The sequence below is a fragment of the Apostichopus japonicus genome, chromosome 7, assembly GCF_037975245.1.
Source record: "Apostichopus japonicus isolate 1M-3 chromosome 7, ASM3797524v1, whole genome shotgun sequence".
Taxonomy (NCBI): domain Eukaryota; kingdom Metazoa; phylum Echinodermata; class Holothuroidea; order Aspidochirotida; family Stichopodidae; genus Apostichopus; species Apostichopus japonicus.
In genome coordinates this window covers 1,676,829-1,699,200 of record NC_092567.1, presented here as the reverse complement: position 1 = coordinate 1,699,200, position 22,372 = coordinate 1,676,829, and the positions used below count along the sequence as shown (strand labels likewise).

At 36.1% G+C, this 22,372-nt stretch overlaps 1 protein-coding gene across 27 annotated transcripts in view; it reads right to left on the bottom strand.

Annotated features, from left to right (window-relative positions):
• Positions 1–22,372, bottom strand: part of LOC139969956 (myotubularin-related protein 13-like) — a 113,407-nt gene that overhangs the window by 52,885 nt on the left and 38,150 nt on the right. For all 27 annotated transcript variants that reach the window (XM_071975382.1, XM_071975383.1, XM_071975397.1 and 24 more), the window contains 8 exons: positions 21,344–21,457; positions 19,508–19,699; positions 16,546–16,674; positions 14,414–14,512; positions 12,564–12,701; positions 3,166–3,354; positions 2,049–2,198; positions 1,719–1,787 (listed from right to left, as the gene is read on the bottom strand). In XM_071975382.1, the coding sequence (XP_071831483.1) occupies positions 1,719–1,787; positions 2,049–2,198; positions 3,166–3,354; positions 12,564–12,701; positions 14,414–14,512; positions 16,546–16,674; positions 19,508–19,699; positions 21,344–21,457 (1,080 nt within the window). The remainder of the gene's footprint in view (positions 1–1,718; positions 1,788–2,048; positions 2,199–3,165; positions 3,355–12,563; positions 12,702–14,413; positions 14,513–16,545; positions 16,675–19,507; positions 19,700–21,343; positions 21,458–22,372) is intronic.

The window sequence follows — 22,372 nt, the reverse complement described above, 5'->3', positions numbered from 1 at the left end:
TGAGTTCTGGAAATCTTTAAAAACCATGTGATCAAAGGATCGCCGAATTCAATAGAGAAATGTTTTAAACACATGACTTATGCAGAACAAAAGTAATTTCATATAGGTGTGTTCATAACGAAGACTCTTCAGTACCTATCGTGTTTGCTTCACCAAAACGACAACACTTTGGCCACTAGAGTAGTTTCAATTACCTTAACACAATCCTAACATGGTCACTATGGTGTAAAAACTAAGCCTACACCACAACTGGGGTCCTGAGAACCACTGTGCATGTTTTCCAGACAAGGAAGTTTGTCAGTTCCACCATGAAGAGTGGGACATGGAGGAGGATTGGGCAGGGGATTATGTAGGAACTGTGTTTTGTTTGAAGGTCTGAATATGTGATATTTACAAAATAACAAATACTTGAATGTACACGTACTGTCTATACTAGTACTATGCACCAGTACATGAAGTATGTACAATGTTTTGTTCTTGGCACTGTATGGGCACCTGTGAGTCGTGAATGTAAACGTTCAAGGCTTGTACAATCTGCTACACTGACAATGTGAGACAAGTTGTTATTGGTGCTGTGACTGCTCCCAGCAGAAATCTTTTGTAAGTGGTTTGAAGGGCCAAACAAAAACACCTGTAGAACACAACTTCGGTGAGTCTATTGCCATCAAGACACCTGTAGGCCTAGCCTATTGATTAGTGCATTAATTATGTGGGGTAGACATAGTGTTGTGTGTACCAAGAGTGTACACTGTACTAGTCCTCATCTTACAGACTTGTAACACAAAAGATGAAGACTGCGAACTATCAGTAAATAACGCTAAGTCTATCAGCGATATTGGCCCAATTGGTGGAACACTATTAATAAACTCCACAAATACACAGTAAATGCTACCTATCATTAACTTCCTCATTAATACTGGCCCTTTGACAGTAATTTTCCCTTTCATCTTTGGTAAATCATCAATACATTTGCTTTCCTTTTACTGCACAGCAATAGGCTTGCTATGTAACACATACAGAACCTCACAAAGTTAAACTTAAGTAGATCAGACAATGAAGTTTCAGTTTGTGGGATAATAAATGGACACATTTTATGTCTAACACTTTTATTTTACTTTCACAAATCAGTTTAATTTTCGCCCTGTTCTTTCATAACTAGTAAATAAATAGCTAAAAGTTGTTAAGTTTATTAGCACTACATACCATGTGCTATTGAATATGATGTATGGTTTAATCATTACCAGAAGGCTAAGGTATTACACTTACAAAAAGAAAATGACTTTAGCCCCATCAGGCCAAAATATGTTCATTTAAAAAAATTACTCTGATGTAAATGGACATGGGTTAGCAAAGGCTTTGTAACATTAAGCATGTATTGTTTGATGCAAAAAGGAAATATATAACACTTAATAAAACTATTCAGAAATTTAAACAAAAAAATAGGGGTATTATAAACTTAAACTTAAAGTTTTTGGGAAGGCCATAATATAGTTTTTTGGTTGTTATGCGTATTAAACATTACTATAAGGCTTGTTTGCAAGGTACAAGTGGTCTCTTAATAGCTGTACTTAACAGCTATTAAGTACAGCCTCTCCCTCTGTTAAGCTATGAATATGAAGGAAACCAAGAAAAGTAGCAACTTCATTTTATCACTCTATGCTGAAACTTTGGGATGCTGTGTTTGTCTGAGACCTCTAATTTCAGAGAGAACGACTTACCCGGCAGAAAGCTGTTAACAATGGCAAGATTAACATAACAAGGCTGTATTCTTCAGTAGCGGAATCCTCCTACACAGAGAAAAGCAAAATAATCATAATAATTATTATTATAAACCATGGATCAATGGAGAGAAAGTTTAGTACAAACAATGGAAAAGAATACACTTCAAAATGTATTAGAAAAAAAATAGTGGTCGACTGATAATCCGCATCGGGCCGATTATCAGGCAGAAGACTAGATCAACAAGGTAGATTTACGTAAATAAATGTTGTTATAATTTTGTTTGACATATGGATGCTACTGTCACACAGTATAATAATTGTGTTTACCTGTAAAGCACAGTTGATTAACCTAACCACCATATCAAACTGTTGTCCTTGTAGGAGAGCTCTGTTAGCGTCCACTTGGGCAGTTAACTCTTGGCATAAGGCTTGACGGGCGATCCGACTCTTCAGGGATCGAAGTACTGCTGGGAAAAGCTGTTGAGGAAGAGAACAGAAATAGCTCAGCTTTATACACACCTTTCTTGTGTGTGTACTGGACACACAGTTTGATATAACCAGCTACTACAGGACGAAGGGTGTATTGTACAGTAGGGTTCCTGCATAATAAATGTTTTTTGGACTTTCTATAAATTGGGTATCATGATCTAGAAACAACATGCATTCTTCATTAGTTCTATCATTGTCATGTCATGCATTTTCTTTGACAAAACTCATTCAGTTTAACAATCAAAAAGCATTGGTTTCAGTCCTTGAGTTCCTATCTGTTAAGTTTCTCACCACCTGCCTCAGAAAACAAAAGCTTTTCGTAACTTCCCAGAGGCAACTTCAGGTCCAAGTCAGTCAGTATGGTTTGATAGGGAAGTGACTACACAACCCAGCTATAGGCAGCTTCAGGTCTAAGTCAGTCAGTGTGGTTTGATAGAGAAGTGACTACACAAATATCTCTCATTTATCACGTTAATTCCCAGCTATAGGCAGCTTCAGGTCTAAGTCAGTCAGTGTGGTTTGATAGAGAAGTGACTACACAAATATGTCTCATTTATCACGTTAATTCCCAGCTATAGGCAGCTTCAGGTCTAAGTCAGTCAGTATGGTTGATAGGGAAGTGACTACACAAATATCTCTCATTTATCATGTTACTTCCCAGCTATAGGCAGCTTCAGGTCTAAGTCAGTCAGTATGGTTTGATAGGGAAGTGACTACACAAATATCTCTCATTTATCACGTTACTTCCCAGCTATAGGCAGCTTCAGGTCCAAGTGAGTCAGTGTGGTTTGATAGGGAAGTGACTACACAAACATCTCTCATTTATCTTGTTCTTGTCTGTTAACAAGAGGGACTCGATACAGCATGGTAGGGTTGAGAAGAGACCTGATACAGCATGGTAGGGTTGAGAAGAGACCTGATACAGCCTGGTAGGGTTGAGAAGACTTTAACTTACCCTTCTTGCGTCGAGTAACTTGCTCTCAAATATGAAGGAGATACAGGTCCGGAGCACCTCCAACCGTCTCGCACTATTGTTCAAAAGATTGATCTGTTCCTCCAAATTGGGCAAGGGTGGCCCTACAGGAACCACCTGGGCCTTGGGTGCTCGCAGTTTGGCAATCCTTGGATTCATGCTCTGCACCAACTACGGGTAAAAACAGTACCAAATATCTTGACCTTTGACCTTAATAGTACCATTGTGTTACTTATTGTAATCGACAAGCTGAGTTGTTAGTCTTTCCATTTCACCTACACTGTATTGACAGTGTACTTGGGAGTTAAATTGGATACAAGTCCCCATATCATGCAATGCATTTCTGTATGTATCCCAAAAACACTGGTGCAGATAATTAGCTTGTTATGAACTTGAGTGCAGAACATTTGACCAATCGTTGTATACTATGAGTATATCAATACATGACATATTTGCAATGATTCTGCAGTAAATGTCTCTGTCTGTGAATATATATTATAATGTTATCATGTCCCTGCAGAATGTTGCTATGGATTTAATCATTTCATTGGTGCCTGATAATTTTGTAATAGGAAACAGCTTCAGTCATCCCTCTTGACCACTCTCATGTTATCCTGTCCCTTGTTAACAGAGTGATGTATTTAAACACACATGTATGATGTATGTGTAGCCCGATAAGGTGGAAACACTGTAATTAGACATGCATACCTCTTGAACACTTTGATATAATGATAGCAATATTAGCGTAGACTAATAATATATATGTATGTACAGTATATGTATATATGTGTGTGTTTACATTCATATATTTTGACCCTGCCAGTAATAAATAAAATGAATAATTGATCACCCAAGGACATTACACAACACACACCATTAAAAACATATGTTTAACTTTGAGTCACTTAAGCAGTCACACCAGTATAGCTAGAGCGGTCATTTACATGGACAATGGGTATCCAACAATAATTGCATACTGTGATAGAACATTCTACTGAAAAAATCATCTTACAGGCTACTAAATAAAAAAATTTAAATGCTTCCTGGATGAAATATGAAAAAAAATTGCTCTCTTGAGAGTGACAACCGGCAATTTAAATCAACAAAATTCACAGCAAAATAATTTGTAGCTTGGGAGTATTTCAACAAAATGTTAGGAGAGTGCACCAAAAAAGTTTAACATCTGATGAAGGGACTTGGGAATTTGACATTTGGCTGATATTCCTGCAATCAAATCTGTGTGCAACAGATCATGATAATGAGAGGGGCAAGGTGGGAGGATGAGCAAATTAGAATTGGCTGCAAGCAATTGCAATTTGAGCTGCTGCATTTTATCTGCGCACACAACAAAAAAGCATAAAATGATGTCCTGCTGTTCACGGTTTGCATGCTCTCTCTCCAACAGAATCAGACCTTCACTACTGCAGCATTCTCGCCAGTTTTCATATTTCCATGATGACAATTAATCATGTTAATAAGTAATTTATTAGTTTAGCTGGCAGTGGATACATGTTAACTCCTGTACTGTACACAGTAACAAAGTATAGTTCCTGCAGAGTTGGTCTGGAATTAAGTTTCTAAAGTATGTGTTCAAAGGTTTTTAACTTCACAGGAAAATTCCCTGTAGAGTCTTTTCCATGCCTTATTATTACAGGTCTACGGACAGCTATCAACAAAGTTGTCCTAATAACTCTGATAGGCATTAGAAATCATGAAAATTTCTGCAACTCCCATATCAAAGATTGACCATTTTACAAGTCTTTTCTTAATTCTAGTTTTTATTCTAGTATTTATGAATAAACATTAGCTTATTATTCACATTGATGATGATGTAAAGTGAGTGACTGCCTAATTTTCTGTTATGTTAAATCCTTTTGTTTTACAAACTTTGTTTCAAGGACACTGAACACAGGTTTGTGGTCTTAGGCGATTTGTTTGAAATATTCTATTGTCTTCTTTGAAAAGAGGAACATGATCACATTATTCAAAGGAGATATGTGAGCTTGTAATTAGGGGGTAATTTGTTAAGGGCTAAATTAAGAAATTTTGATGGGCTCAACACTCCACATCATAGTTTTCCCAGATATATAAAACTTCAAATGTGTATATCTTGGAAACGAAAAGAGCTTTTTGAAAATTTCAACATATTTTGAATGAAATTATCACACACAACAATATACTGAATATGGGGTAAATTGGCTAGGTGTCCTTAGTACTTTAAGTAACTTTTGATAACTGAAGGGTGCACGTAACTAACTTTGGCTTGCAGCTTGACATTTGTAGTAGTAAACTGTGGCACAATGTACTACAAATACAAGACAAAACTCTTGGGCTGACCTGACCTGGTATTTGGGGTTGGATAGGGGTAGGCAAAATGGAGGTGGGTTGGTCACCAAACTCCTTTTTGATGAACATAGCTCACATTTAAGTAATCCATGTATTAGTTAACGACCTGACTGTGGACTCTAATGTAACAAAGTAGAACTTGAACTACAGAGAAAAGGATGATTTCTGCAGTGCTTAAAATCCATACTTCTCTGATGTCATACACTCGACTTAAAACTGTAATGACCTCACTCTTCAAATCTGCTGCACATGTATGCAACAACAGCAGCATTAATATAAGGAATAGGTTATCAAATAAAAAGGATGAAAAGAAAAAGCCAAAACAAATAAAAAAGCCAAAATAACTTATGCTTGAATAAGATGTCTGCATCACACTAACAGATAAAATTAGGAATTAGGACACAAATCACAATTTATAAACTAACTAGCATGTCAAGCTGTATCCTCTGCTGTTTGAATGTATATTCTCATACGTTATACTTTAAAGCAGCATTTTGCGTTTTGTTGCCGTTTTCCACTTTTTTGACAAGTCCATCAAATTTTTTTACATATATCAATTACAAAACAGCAAACTAAGATATGAGCCAAGTTTTTTCCCTGCCAAAAGCGTTAATTGGCCAGTACATAAGGACATTTGCAGATAATGAGAAAAGTGTCTTCCGACAAATTACACATTTTCCCCAACCCACTAGTTTGAATTCAACCAATCAGAGATGCAGGTTTAGTTATGAGCCGTTGTTCAAAATAGATTCAAACCGTCGAGTTGGTACTCTAACAGCTCCTTAACAGAGGTTTATGTGGATCCCAACGGAAAATATCTTCTAGAAAAACAAAGTTGAAAGTTGTAAATTTTTCAACTTTTATGCCACCATTTGAAGTAAGATTTGAATAGATAAGCTAGTTATGTATGTCGTTACATGGCATTGTGGAATCAGTGAGGTTGAGAAAAACCATAGAAAAGGACACAAAATGCTGCTTTAAGACAATTCCTAACACAGTACCAAATGCTTTGACCTTTTAGAAGAATTCATGTGTGTATGGCAGCTATTATAGGAGGACATGAGTTCTCTAGATTTAATGCTGTAGAATTGATGATTAATTGACAGTGAGGATCAGTGGTGCATTAGGAGTGCATTGAAAGAGGAGGAAGTCACTGCAGTTATAATATGCTGCTGGAAACAAAACACTGTTAATGATATGAATGAACCGGTGGTGCAGAGACAATATTGACATTGGAATGAGGAGGTAAAAAAAACCATACACACAATATGAAATGAGCAGAGATAAAACATTGGGACTAACATCTAAAATATGTTACTCTTTAAATGAGTGTAAAAACTGAATTAGAACTAGTTGAAAACATTGCGACTGTAACATCTGAAAGATGTTTCTCTCTAAATTGAGTATCAAAGCTGAATTAGAAATAGTTGAAAACATTGGGACTGTACCATCTGAGAGATGTTACTCTTTAATTGAGTGTCAAAGCTAAATTAGAAATAGTTGAAAACATTGGGATTGTAACATCTGAAAGATGTTACTTTTAACTGAGTGTCAAAGCTAAATTAGAAATAGTTGGAAACATTGGGACTGTAACATCTGAGAGATGTTACTCTTTAATTGAGTGTCAAAGCTGAATTAGAAATAGTTGAAAACATTGGGACTGGTACATCTGAAACATGTTACTGTTTAATTGAGTGTCAAAGATAAAATTAGAAATACAGTAGTTGAAAACATTGGGACTGTAACATCAGAAAGAAGTTACTCTTAAATTGAGTATTAAAGCTAACATTAGAAATAGTTGCACAAAGTAGCACAGGCTAAAATGATTGAGGTGTTATGAATTATTAAACCAAACTGTAAACTTTTATTAGTAATTAAAATGTCCCAAAGGAGGAGCTATGACCGTGAAAATGCTTTTCTTTTTCATTTTTGGATGGAGCAGCTTTGTCAGTGCAGTTACTTCAACTATACAGATCCAGACATCTCAAGTCTACTTGTTACCTTGTTTACATTCTGACATATCGCTCATATCACAAAGTATAATACAATCTTACATTATTACTGGCTATATTTGCATTAATGGCTAACATGTGTGTTACCATCTTAGAGCATATCAGCAATTGTTGCTTTGTCATTCATTGCAGCTTCTATTAACAAACCTTCCAATGTATTTTGTGATGAATTTTTGATGAAAAAAATTAATTTAACAAAAAAAACTGAGAATTCCATTTGATGACCCCCTCTTCACTTAACCTGCTGAATGCTTTGGGAACATGCAAATTGATGGACAACATTTAGGACAGACAAGCAAATATTTCTCACCAAATCTTCTAGATTCTGCTTAGAGCAGGGCGACAGCGAGAAATGGATAGCAGTGGAAAGAAATTGAAAAGACAGGTGAAAGAATGACATGGCTTACAACGGTCCCTGGAGGAACAGATGCCTCTAACTTGTCTACCATGGATAGGAACACATGCCCCTAATTTATCTACCATGGATAGATACACATGCCCTTAAATTGTCTACTATGGATAGGAACACATGCGCCTGGATAGGAACACATGCCCCTAGCTTGTCCACCATGGATAGGAACACATGCCCCTACCTTGTCTACCAAGGGTAGGAACACATGCCCCTACCTTGTACAAAACAAAATGTTATTATTTTCATCTCCGTCCGACATGCTACTTTTCATGTCGGACGGAAAAAAAAGGGTGCATGAATTGAGCAGGAATAGGAAGGTCCGATATTTCTGAAACTTTCAGACATTAACTATCACCTTAATCATTGATACTTGGGAGTAAATTTTATTTTTTATTTTTTTCCCTGTTCTGCTAAGAAACTTTGAAGATATTTTTACCATGTCGGATGGAATTGTTCGTGTTTTTTTTCTCGTAAGTGAAAAAAAGGTGGAAGGTCATTCATATTGTCTATTATATTTGTAGCATGTTTAATTTAGGTACCACTAGTAACATCTAGTGCCATTGCATTTTAATTATGATCATCGTCACTGATGTGCAGCCACTCTCAATATGTGTACTAAAAGTCCATCCGACATGCTAAAAATATTGATACCCGGATAAAACATGTCAAAAACTATAAAAAGTCATCAAAACATCGATGTTTTCTGTTATTACCAGAAGGAACAAATATTCTACCACAAAATGGAGAGTACTAGAATATTTCCTAACCAATTTTCAAATGTTAGCATCTTGGTTACCAGTTTTGAAACAGACCCTTGTCTACCATGGATATGAACACATGCCCCTAATTTGTCTACCATGGATAGGAACACATGCCCCTAACTTGTCTACCATGGATAGGAACACATGCCCCTTACTTATCTACCATGGATAGGAACATATGCCCCTAACTTGTCTACCACATGTGGATAGGAACACATGCCCCTACAGTGTCTACCATGGATAGGAACACATGTCCTAACTTGTCTACTGGGATAGGAGCACATTCCCCTTACTTGTCTACCATGGATAGGAACACATGCCTCTACCTTGCCTACCAAGAGTAGGAACACATGCCCCTACCTTGTCTACGATGGATGGGAACACATGCCCTTAATTTGTCTACCAAGGATAGGAACACATGCCCCTAATCTGTCTACGTTGGATAGGAACACATGCCCCTAACTTGTCTACCATGGATAGGAACACATGCCCCTAACTTGCCTACCGTGGATAGGAACACATGCCCCTAATTTGTTCACCATGGATAGAAACACATGCCCCTGGCTTATCTAGTATGGACAGGAACACATGCCCCTAACATGTCTGGATAGGAACACATGCCCCTAATTTGTCTACTATTGATAGGAACACATGCCCCTAACTTGTCTACCGTGGATTGGAACACATACCCCTAATTTTTTCACCATGGATAGAAACACATGCCCCTAACATATCCACCAGAGGGACTCCTAAAAATGGATAATTGAAAACAACATGACAACTAGCTGAGTATAAACATCGCTTTAGTTCACCAATTGGCCTACGATGGATAGGAATGCATGCTCCTCTTCAGGGAAGTCACCTTGGAATGTCACAGAGACAAAACAAGCATATATAGCTATTGTTTGGTGAGGTCTCTATGCTAAAACAGGTCCACCAACATTCAAGGGGAACAAATAACATAGTTCGATCTCATCTTAGAATCATGACTTCTGTAATCTTCAAACTAGACATTTCTTTGGATTTCTTCATTTGATTTCTTGAAGTCTCCAAGAAAATAAATGCTTGTGCTTGATCATCTGGTAAGCTGAAAGATGAGTGTATACTAGTAGCGTGACCTGACCCTCAAACCTACCCCCCTCCCCTTTCTCATGCCCCTCATCCTCAATGTGACGTACTTATCTCGTGTATGTGGAATAGAAACCTTATCTACACTAGATTGTAGCAATGGATATTGTTAATGGATATTGTGGATAAGGCCTAGTGGTATCATGTATGCCTGGAGGGATTGTTAACCATTGTCACAACAATTTCATGTTGTGCCACCAAACTAACTTAGACCTTCACAATAGTTAATAGAATATTCAATAGAACTACAATAACAAGGAAAAAAACATCAGTTTAGCTTTAAACCAAGCTTTCAAATCATCACAGAACTGTAATGTGGAACAACTAAGATCCTCAATAAACTCAGTGACTCTCTGAGAGATGAGTGTTGCAATACAAGAGGCTTCCTGACTCGCAGCAGAATCATAAATACCATTTAATGATGGTTTTCTTCTGCTTTGTTTCTTATTAAATGTTAGAACATTGCAATAAATATTTAATGAAGCATGTAACTATATTCATTAAGGACTAACTGTTGCTATGGTGACATCAACCACTTACTGACATATGCACCACACATGGCAAGGGGGCCTTGATTATATCTCCAACCATATCATCAAGCCTTTAGCTGACATTATATAATAATCCTTAAATATGAAATATGTGACTATCTTGGAAAGGCTGTAATATTTCCTTAGAACTGTTCTTTCTATATCCTCTACATGAAAGGACTTGGCAAGGAGGCAAAGTGCCACAATGTACTTTAACTTTGTTATGACTTATTCACATCTCCCTGGAAAAAGAAACACAGTTTGAACATTTTGAAAGATGTTTATAGGTTTAAGGTATAATATTTAGCCCAAGATGTTATCTCATACAGATCATGTTTCAAAACAGAAGAACAGCAATCATTTTGATGAACAATGAATGAAGGCAAAACTAAGGTTTGGTACCACACTCATTTGCACTGATATTTTCCCTACTATTATGATATCATTCAGATATATAGGTGTGCAACTCATGCTACACTGTACCTTTAAGTCATTTAGTATTGTAATGTTACTTGCAGAAGCAGCATACACAAAGCAGTCTTGTTAATCAGCTAACAATTTGAGTTGAACACATACTCAGTGACAAACAGCCAAAACCAAAGCAATTTGAAGTCTGTGATTAATTCTGTGTTAAAATCTCTTTTTTAGCAAAAAGAAAAACCCTCTGACCCATTCTTACATAGACAAAGCCTTTTTATTGTTAATGATTAGCATTGTAATTTATTGATTACCTAAGATAATTATGAAAAACCTCTGACCTATTCTAGATAAGCCTTTTCATTGTTAATGATCAGCATTGCAAACCCCCCCCCCCCAAAAAAAAAAAAAAAAAATTAATGGAAAGAAAAACATCTTTAAAGATTGGTCTGTTAGATGGCAATAGAAACCACACCACTGGCTAAATGAAGGTAAAATATGTCACCCTATGGGCAAGAGAGAGGTATTTGTAGCTGCCAGGATTATCTATATCACCAACAGACCAACAAACAGATGACAATATGTATAAGATAAAATACAAATCCAGGGATTAGACTCGCTGTTCACATTTGCTGTGGACTTTCTCTATGAGTTTATGTTCCAATATGAAAAATGATACATATCTAGGAAGAAGAGAATTCAAGATTTGCTCTCAGTAAAGCCTCTCTTGTCTAGATGCTTCCTAAAGACAATAGATAGAATGTGATGAGCTCAGGCCACAGCGTTGACTGGAAAGTGCCAAGAGGTTTTAGTTCAGGATTATTCCATTTGACCTCACACTCAACTCTAGCATGAGTTCTCTCCAGTAAGTTTGAGAGCTTAATATATCAAGCTCTCCTGTTTAAATTTTGAGCCATGCATCTAAAAATTGACTAAAGTTTTAAGCAGATGTTTCCTTCAAGTTCTGACTAGTACTAATATATACTTAGCAGCGTCACCTTTCTGCAGATATGGTATAATAACAGTCAGCAAAACCTTGCGAAACAATGACAAGGAAATGTTTTGCATGAGTATTAAGTAAGGAAAAATGGAGATGGGACAATGACAAAAAAAGATGAAAAAGAGAAAAGAGAGGGAAAAACAAAAGAAAATGAAGAGAAATATTTCTAGTTTACATTAGTTTTGCGACATTAAAAGAAGCCCCGCTTGGGATACATGTAAGGTCCACTTGTTCTATAACTGAGATTATAAAATTTTGATATTCTAGGATTTGACTATTTATTCCTAACAGTGATAGTATTAGTCCATTCAGTTGAGCCTAGTTTCCTGTAGGCACTGTTTCATGGCAGACACAATCACTGGTTGCTATGGTAATTCTAATTGTGATACAATGTTGTTACTGTTGTCATTTATGCAACAATCACAGGAAACCTTCCGTTCAGAGTCATTTTCACAACCTTGAAGATTGTTGTTATAATTTTTGCAATTTTCACAAATGAAATGCTACAAGAAACATAAACGGTTTCCACTGTGCAGTATTCTAATACACAGTGTGTACAGTCTTAACAAGGTAGGGAAGAGGTTAGGGTCAGTACAGTGTAAACATAGGGCTGAACATATATTGTTGTCAATATGCTGAGCTTGCCTCGAAATAAAAGGCAATGATCAGATTCTTCTCTTTAAATATCAAAGAAAGGATGGTTATGGTTGGTAACTATGGTTATGGTTGGTAACTATGGTTGGTAACTATAGGGAGGGCAGCAGATATACTTACAGCCTTAGCCATGCCATCATCAATCACCTCTGCCACCTTGACAGGGTCTAGAAAAGGAAAAGGCTGAACTTGCTTGGAGTACACATCCTCTGAAGGCTGTGGGATCTTCTGTAAGACTGGAGACTTGTTTGGTATCTCCTGTAGAAGATAAAAAACAAGACTGGGCTTAGACTACTTTCGGTTCTCCACTCGTGTGGCTTGAAACTGTGGACTCCTTGAGGAGTCCGCCCGAGAAATAAAAAAATACCATAAAAAAATTTAAACAATTCAAAAGAATACAAAAAAAAAATACAAAAAACAATACAAAAGAAGGGACAAAACAGAATAAATCAAGTGCCCCAGAAATAAAGCAACAGTACTTCCTACCCTCTGCTATAAAAAAAATAAATAAAAAAAAACAGATCCGTTCCATCACAAAAAAAATAAATATATTTTTCGCAGGGATGACTTTTTTTGGTGTCAAACCCGAATTGCTCTTTGGAGAAGGAGATGCATTTTGCATCCTGACCTCTGTACACCTGGTAATATATCACCTTCATAAGAACATACTTTGTGCAGAACTTGTTTTACGTTCATGGTAGAGAGATCTCAAGTCACCTCTAAAAGGCAGGAAGAATAATTTCTTTACCTTCTTTAATATATCCAACTGAAATAGCACTCTATCAAGGAATGCCATAGCTATAGACTAAGGAAACTGATTATTAGAGAGACCTCTATTAATGTTATCACTTATATCACTATTTGATTCCCAATTACCTTTTTACATTACAAAGGCATGACAGGTGGTATAATTTGGGCTGATCAAGTAATAACTTCTCAATTATGAATCACCTTGGCAACATGGTGGTGACCTCCTTTTGATTATGTGCTAACAATTTCATTGCCTTATAAATTGTAGTCTCGTTTAAGTTATATCTGCTCATTAAATGGAAACACAAATACCCTCTTGTGATGTATGTCTGTATCAAAGTATCCTTCACTGAATGGTATACTTGAGCATTGGTGGAGTATAAACTACTATCTACTCAACTGGATTGCTATTGCAAGAAACAGTCACTTTCAAAACCTTTAATTAAACACTCAAATGATCATAAAATTTGCCTGGATAACATTTCAGAAATGTTAAAAGTGGATGTTAAAAGTAAAGTTGATGATGTTTAAGTTCACGATAACAACCATCCCCTATATGTATATCTTAATAGTGCAATAATCAGTCGGATGAGAATACCTCATGTCCCAGTGGACGGATGAGAATACCCCATGCCGAGTAGACGGATGAGATAAGCTCATTACACATTGGACAGATGATAATACCTCACATCACAGTAGACGGATGAAAATACCTCATGTGCCAGTGGACAGATGAGAATACCTTATATGCTGCTACTAATCATCATTTATCCCTTTTTTGTTTAACTTTATAACAATCTATTCAATTGTTAGATCGCTGGTAATTATCATTATACTGTTTTACTTTAACTTTTTTTGTCTCTTAATCTGTATTATCATCCTTGTCCATTTGAATATTAATTTTATGCATTCCTATGTATTTATATTTTTATTGCGAGCATGCAATTGCATTTTTGGGATATAATAAAGTTGAACTTCTTGTTCCCTGCAGCAAAAATGAGACAAAAACTTCATAACAAGGTAGATCCTTGTCTTGTCAACTTCCATTTCAAATGATGATATTGAACAGAGTTAAGTTGAAGGAGGTGTCTTCACTGTGTTGTCATAGTGAGATTAACTAGTTCAGTATCATGACATCTGAAACCACCCAGAAAAGTTTCTTTTTCTTTCTCTGGGTTGTCTCTTTACTCCTACCAAACAAACAGAAGAAGGATACTCACATTATGAAGCAACTGGTCTGCAACATCATCTATTCTCTTCAAGGTTTTCTCTGGAACACTGCCCTCTCTATTGATTATCTCTTGTATATTAGCTACCAGCTGTAAAGAAATTAAAACATCAAGTATTAATGTACCTAAATGAAGCAGGGGCATTACTACAGGGTTACTACACCCTAACCTATCCAATCATGAAGAGACTAAAGGGTTACTACACCCTAACCTATCCAATCATCAAGACTATCTCTTGTATATTAGCTACCAGCTGTAAAGAAATGAAAACATCAAGTAGTAATGTACCTAAATAAAGCAGAGGCATGACTAAAGGGTTACTACTCCTAACCTATCTAATCATGAAGAGACTAAAGGGTTACTACACCCTAACCTATCCAATCATCAAGATTATCTCTTGTATATTAGCTACCAGCTGTAAAGAAATGAAAACATCAAGTAGTAATGTACCTAAATGAAGCAGAGGCATGACTAAAGGGTTACTACTCCTAACCTATCTAATCATGAAGAGACTAAAGTGTTACTACTCCCTAACCTATCCAATCATCAAGATTATCTCTTGTACAGTATATTAGCTACCAGCTGTAAAGAAATGAAAACATCAAGAAGTAATGTACCTAAATGAAGCAGGGGCATGACTAAAGGGTCCCACTCATTCTGATCATTGGATCACAACTTAAGCCAATACCCGCTACACTAAAGTTGACAATCTTCTTTTTTTTTCATAATTTTTTTTTTTTTTGTTGTCATCGTCACCTTTAACGAGGGCACAACTCAATATGCATGTGTTCGTCGGTCGTTCTGCCGTCGCCTTCGGGCAGAAAACCCCCTGCTTTCTCCTACTCATTCTGACCATTGGATTACACACTTAAGCCAATACCCGCTACACAAAAGTTGACAATCTTTTTTTTTTCCATATTTTTCATTCACTGCACTTAATACTTGTCAGCAGCAGAGTACATGACTACTAAATTGAGAAAAACTTTACTGATGTCAAATTCGTCAAGAACACACAGTGGGAGTGCATGTGTTCGAACCGATGGTAATAATAGTTGACAAATTAACCATGTTAGTCTGATTATCAAAAAAAGAACATGCATTCTATAGTCCATGACAACCTGCATCACACAAAAGAACTGTCTAAATAGGACCTACTGTCACCTGTAACTTCAAGCTAAGAATTGTCATTTGCAACAGAAATACCCAAACTTTTGGTTTTGGTATTCAAACGCGTTGTCTACACCCAGTATGGTTTACTCCATAAAGAGTAGACTTCAAGCCATTCAAGTATTCAAGTCCATGAAGAAAATCATCAAAAAAGCAGCACAAGCAAACCACTTTTCAAGATAAAATAACATTTTTAGCTCAGGTGAAGGTATTTGTGGGGGTAAACATGGTGCAAAAACAATTGGGAAATTGCAGCATTTTGTGACCACTGTATGCTTTCCGAGGATAGAATAGAAATTTGGTACTTGGATCATGAACAATTAAGTTTGAGATCTTTGTTAAAATATATCCATATATATCTGCACGGTCATAGTATGGAAAATACAGAAGGTTGAAGGTGCCATAATTGCCACATATTGAGCAGCTATCCAGCAAAGTGTACTTTTTACCTATTAGGATGTAGAGACCACATTGGTTTGCCAATTTAGTGCATAAGTCAATGGAGACATTATTGGGAGTATGTAATACTATAACGCATATACCTACCAAAGCACTCTAACCTGGTAACCTCCAACTCACAGGTCATATAACTAACTTTGAATAATATTTCAGAATATTTTTGATGAAGCCTATTAATTATTATCTTACCTGAAATTGTTTAGGCCAGTTTTTCTACCAACAGATGACAATGTTCTCACATAACACTAAAGGTGCTATTTGTACTTCTATTCAGGCTTAAATTTCACTTCCTGTAAATTCTCTTTGAATATCAACCAACATGTTATTCAACCATGATATTTGATTATGTTTTAGAACTTTGTTACTTACTATCCTTTTAGTTCATTGTTTAAAGGAACACGATGATTTTAACGGTTATAATGCAACTCGACTAAAAAAGGGAGGAATGACAGATCGTTGCGGTGCAAATGTACCTAAGGAACACAATTTTTACGGACCTTATCAAATATATCGCAGAGTCTGTACGGTGGCCCTCGTTCACCGACAAAGGTGTTGAATGACATGCCATCAACGAGTTTGCTTAAAAATTCTTCATGTACTAATCCTCTTCCAAATAAAAAACGACCCTGGTGAAAAAAAAAAAGACATGTGATTTTACTGAACAGTTTTACTTTCATATTTGAGCTTGTTGAAAAGTTCATAATTATGGAATAGTTCCAGTTCTGACAAAGTTTTCCATTTAAGATGGCTACAAGTCTGTATTGTGAGATACCTTTGAAGTTACTAGAACAAAACCATTGTTGTATGTAGTTAAATGATTACACAAGATACTTCATCCCATTAATGAAAATACACCACAATAAACTAACCACAAAACTCATTTGTTATTCAATCATACAAGCATACCCCCCCCCCCATTAAAATAGTGTTTGACTGATAATCGGTTAGATCATCGGCATCTGGCAGATTATCAGACAATCGGTAAATAATCGGCATCGGCAAAATCCATCGTGCTACTGAATGTGGAACTGATTATTCGTTCCACATAAAGGATTGTATTTTTCAGCGCATTTGATTCACCACAACCACAACGGGGAAAAAAATGTAGATCGTTCGATTCAACGCTATTCAAACCTGGGGAAAGTGCGCTAATCTACAGTGTAACTGTATCGCAAGTCCCTCACACGAGATTGTACTAAAGCTCTTCGATATACTATCCAGTTTTGACAGTTAACATCATACAATATACCTGCGATAAGTTTAGGTGGACAACACAAATTTCCTTTTTTTTACACTACTCTTCTTGCATAGATACAAACCCTCTTTGGCCGTTTCACCGTACGTGAAAACTGGAAAGTGAAAACGATAACATTAGGCTTTGCTCATTTTGAGTTCTACGTACATTAGGCTAGTCTGGCTAGAAAACAGTTGAGCCTCATAACTGTTCAGTTTGCAAACGCACCCAAGATTTTACAAATGCGATAAAATGATGGAATCAAGGTGCCAAATACTCCTAAAATTCCCTTAAAAAATGTTTAGTGACAGTCCGCAGTAGTTCTACTGCATTACAGTATTTTGTGATTAGGCAAACACACTTACGCATATTTTTAAGAACAACATGAAGCAACTTTTTTTCCCTGACCGCATGTACCATAGGTGCTTAAAATAACCCCTTTGCAGTAGCTGAACTCTTTAACCGCAACCAACTAAAGCAAGTCTGATTTCCATTGGCACGCGAGTCAAAGTCAATGGGACTTCAGTGTGTGAATTACATGTAGTTAAGTCAATGGAGAAGCGCCATTGACTAACTGTGTATAATCGTTTGCAACAACGTTCCATCAAAAGTTTTCCCTCGAAGATGGTAATCATTGAAACTTGAAGCAAATGTCCAGGATTGTTCTATTTTGCATATCAGATTTTATATTTCGATATCAGATTACAAAATTACAAATATTTTATTTCCTTTTGGTCTACTTTTCACTTTATTTACTTTGGAGTTGCAACACTGATAATGGTTATAATACCGGTTGTAAAGCTGGCCCTAACTTGTTTTGTTTCATTTTGTAGCCAATGGCTACTATTTTTCCCATTCTGTAGTCTGTACAGCACTGTCATTTACTGTGTTGTGGTGGGATTGCAATATTGCGACTCATTGCTATAAATGTACTTCGCCCCACGTATGTATTACAGTGTTCTTTATTGCTTTAGTGTGAAACATTAAGTTGTTCACTTACATCTTTGATTGTATCGGCCTAGAAGTTGGTAATCATGCACAACACGATAATCATATATTAGGCCAGTTCCACGAAAACGATGAAATAATCTGTAATTGGCCCGATTGTCACATGAACTCATAACCTACTATCATATTATCGGTCGAACACTACTTTAAAATCTAGAAGAAATACCTACAGTTTATTTCAAAAGCTGTGATAGTCTTTTTTTAGTGTAGTATGAAATTAAGGAAGTGACACATGTAATCTTAGAGAATGATAATATCTATTACAGCTCTTCCTTTATTTGATATTTTTCCAAAGTATTTCCTTACAGAATGTATCCTGTTGAACATAATTCCTATCGGATATTATTCTATCATGTTTTCCTTTGAACTATTCTATGTCATCTATTACAAAGTCAAGAATTCAAAGATAGAAATATCACCAGTTAAGGTCATGTGGTTAATGAGCTTAGTAATAATCAAATTTGCCTCAACTGTTCCCTGAAATCTAAGCCGTATAGTTTAGTTGAAGCCTAACATATCTTGCCATGAAAACAAATAGGAACACAATTTATAATGTCAAGTTTATGTATGGATGTACAACAAGCTTAAATCCTTCAGATAGGGTTTTTATCCTAGGCTTACGACACCTTACATATTAGAACTCTGTCAAAAAGTTCTCATTAATTACTATAGTTAATTATCTACTAATAACTTCTTTCTGGGATGAGGTGATGTTATAGCATTAGCACAGAACATTCTACTAGTTACATGGGAAAATCATGTTCATGTTAACTGTATAAAGATTGAATAAACAAAGCCAACTGCACTTATTTTGACCCAGCCAAACAAAATCAAATCAAAGTAAGTGTCTCAATGACCCTTGACCTCAACCTAATCCGTTTGTTTAGACTCATACAGGACCACTTAACGCTGTTTGGTCACAGCTCCTTGACCAGCTTGACAAGGACATTCATTAACCACACTTGGAGGCGTAAGAGTTTATTTGGTATTGTGGATACCATCAAGTACTAGTTTAAATCTTCTTGGTATCTTAGCTTTAAATTTTGAATTTTGAATAGAACTATGCAATAACTAATCATCACCTAAATTCATAATAAAAATTAATTATCAATGAATAACATATGTAGGACAGATTCTACAGTATACAACGGTAGAGTTATAAGCAAGTCTATAATGAAGAGCTTTTCAGGAATCAGGGATGTGTTTTTTTTCTTTACCTTATTGAAGGTGATAACAGGACTAGGATGAATCCTTATGAAACACAAACAGGACCGGTAACAATCTAACAGTTCTGCTTGTAACCTCAGGATGATTGCACGTATTTGCTTGTCAACAACCTCTGGTCTGGTCGACCCCTTAGGACTAACTGGGAATGCCATGTCTGCTATCTTCAAGTCAGGACTCAATACCTACAATGAAAACAACATAAATCAATCAAATCCAGAGAAGATATCATTAATGTCAGCTATCTTCAAGTCAGGACTCAATACCTACAATGAAAACAACATAAATCAATCAAACCCAATGAAATATCATAATAATCATAATTTCATATTCTTATATAGCGCCTTTTCCAAAGGCTCAAAGCGCTTTACAATATTACCCCGGTCAACAATAACCTGAAAAACTCAAAGACAAATCCCTCCACATGGCAGCATCTAAACAGCACCAAGCTGACAGTTTTATCTCACATGTCCCAATTTATACACCTGGGTGAAGAGAGGCAATGGAGATAGAGTGCCTTGCCCAAGGACACATCGCAATGATCTGGTCAGGACTGGAACCTGCAATCCTTAGATCACAAGTCCACTGCCTTAACTGCCTTACCCACTTGACTACAACACTCCAATATCAAACAATTCAAAGCAATTATGCAGGCCATGAAAAATAAATAAATAAACTGTTCTTTCAGGCTATTCCATTTGTAACAAGCATAAACGCCTCGAAATACAGAAATGTACGCAACATGTGTAAACTTATACTGAGTACTTCCACACAAATGTTTGACACGCAGATCTCTATTCCATTACTGCACATTTTTCTAAGAGGGCCTAACTACTCAGGAACAGATATGACCAATCCCACCAGAACACAACTGACTCACTTTAGTGCAGGTAATACTTAACATTTCATACTCTCATTGAGCGTGAATTTAAAAAAAAAACCTTTAACCATACACTTAACTAGCTGATAATGCATAAACAGACACTTACAAATTCACTGATAGCTCAGGGCACTTGAAAATCCAAAGCAATTATGTAAATACTGTCTTAAACAGAAATATTGACTTGAAGACAATCTCAGACTAGCAAAATTCCCCATTCATATCTCATTCATATCTCACAGTGTAACTTTCATAGAAGCATATTAAGATTATCCATATCTCACAGTGTAACTTTCATAAAAGCATCTTAATATTATCTATATCTCACAGTGTAACTTTCATAAAAGCATCTTAATATTATCTATATCTCACAGTGTAACTTTCATAAAAGCATATTAATATCATCCATATCTCACAGTGTAACTTTCATAGAAGCATATTAATATTATCCATATCTCACAGTGTAACTTTCATAAAAGCATCTTAATATTATCTATATCTCACAATGTAACTTTCATAAAAGCATCTTAATATTATCTATATCTCACAGTGTAACTTTCATAAAAGCATATTAATATCATCCATATCTCACAGTGTAACTTTCATAGAAGCATATTAATATCATCCATATCTCACAGTGTAACTTTCATAAAAGCATATTAGTATCATCCATATCTCACAGTGTAACTTTCATAGAAGCATATTAATATCATCCATATCTCACAGTGTAACTTTTATAAAGAAGCATATTAATATTTTCCATATCTCACAATGTAACTTTCATAAAAGCATATTAATATTATAATCCATATCTCACAGTGTAACTTTCATAAAAGCATATTAGTATCATCCATATCTCACCGTGTAACTTTCATAAAAGCATATTAATATCATCCATATCTATATATAAAATTGTTTGCCTGAGAAGTTTTGAATATTTGACCCTTACCATGGTCAGTTCGGCTTGAACTCTCTCTAACATTGATGATGGAGGCAGAGGCAGCTGTACACATTCAGGAACCGTCACCCTTCCTCCATCGAGATCAGCAACAATCACATCAACCTACAAGCATGAAAAGAAACCAACCAACATGAAACAGAGGAAGAGAACAAAGATGGCATGGCAACTTTCTAAATCCTTTGTGCTTACATTCCCACACCCCCCCCCCCCAATAATCACATCAATCTACAGGCATTAATAGAAACCAACCAACATGAAACAGACAGGGATGAGCCTGGGATGAAAAAAAAAATCACGGAATTTTGCAAAAATTGCGGTATAGGCTCCAGGTTGCGTATAATACAGTGTGTTAGGATAATAGTTTTTGTCCCCAGGGTAGAAAAGAAATCACAGATGTTCCGTGAATTCGCGGAAAAAGCTCATTCCTGAACAGAGGAAGAGAACAAAGATGGCATGGTAACTCACTAAATCATCTGTGCTTACATCTTCCCCTCTTCATGCCCTCACCCCCCATCCCCCACCCCCCAAAAAAGTGAAGAGAAAACCAATGATGTCCTCCACTTTGAAATTTACTTTAAAAAATTACCAATTTACATGAAGGACCAAACAGATCAATCCTATGATATTGATTGTGATTTGAAGCTATGATGCATCATACATCCCATGTACAAGACGATTAGTTTGGAACTACAAATGTGCTCCTCGGTAATCTAAACTTATATGCCTTCGAAAGCAGCAATCTAATTCCTTCCTTGGTGTCACAGGTCAAAAGCGACATTGTGCTGCTAATTTGTGTCCTTTCTTCACTGAGTGGTATAAAACCAATCAAGTTGAACATCCTGATACTCCCAGAAGGACCTAGCTGATCAAATCAAGACATTAATTAGTTATCTTGCCCTGCTTCCTCACTGACCATATAACAGTGATACAGAATAGAATCCTGGCAATCAGCTCATTTTAAGTACAAATCATAAGAAAAAGTATGATTCATAGTTATTAGCTACTGAGATTCATTAT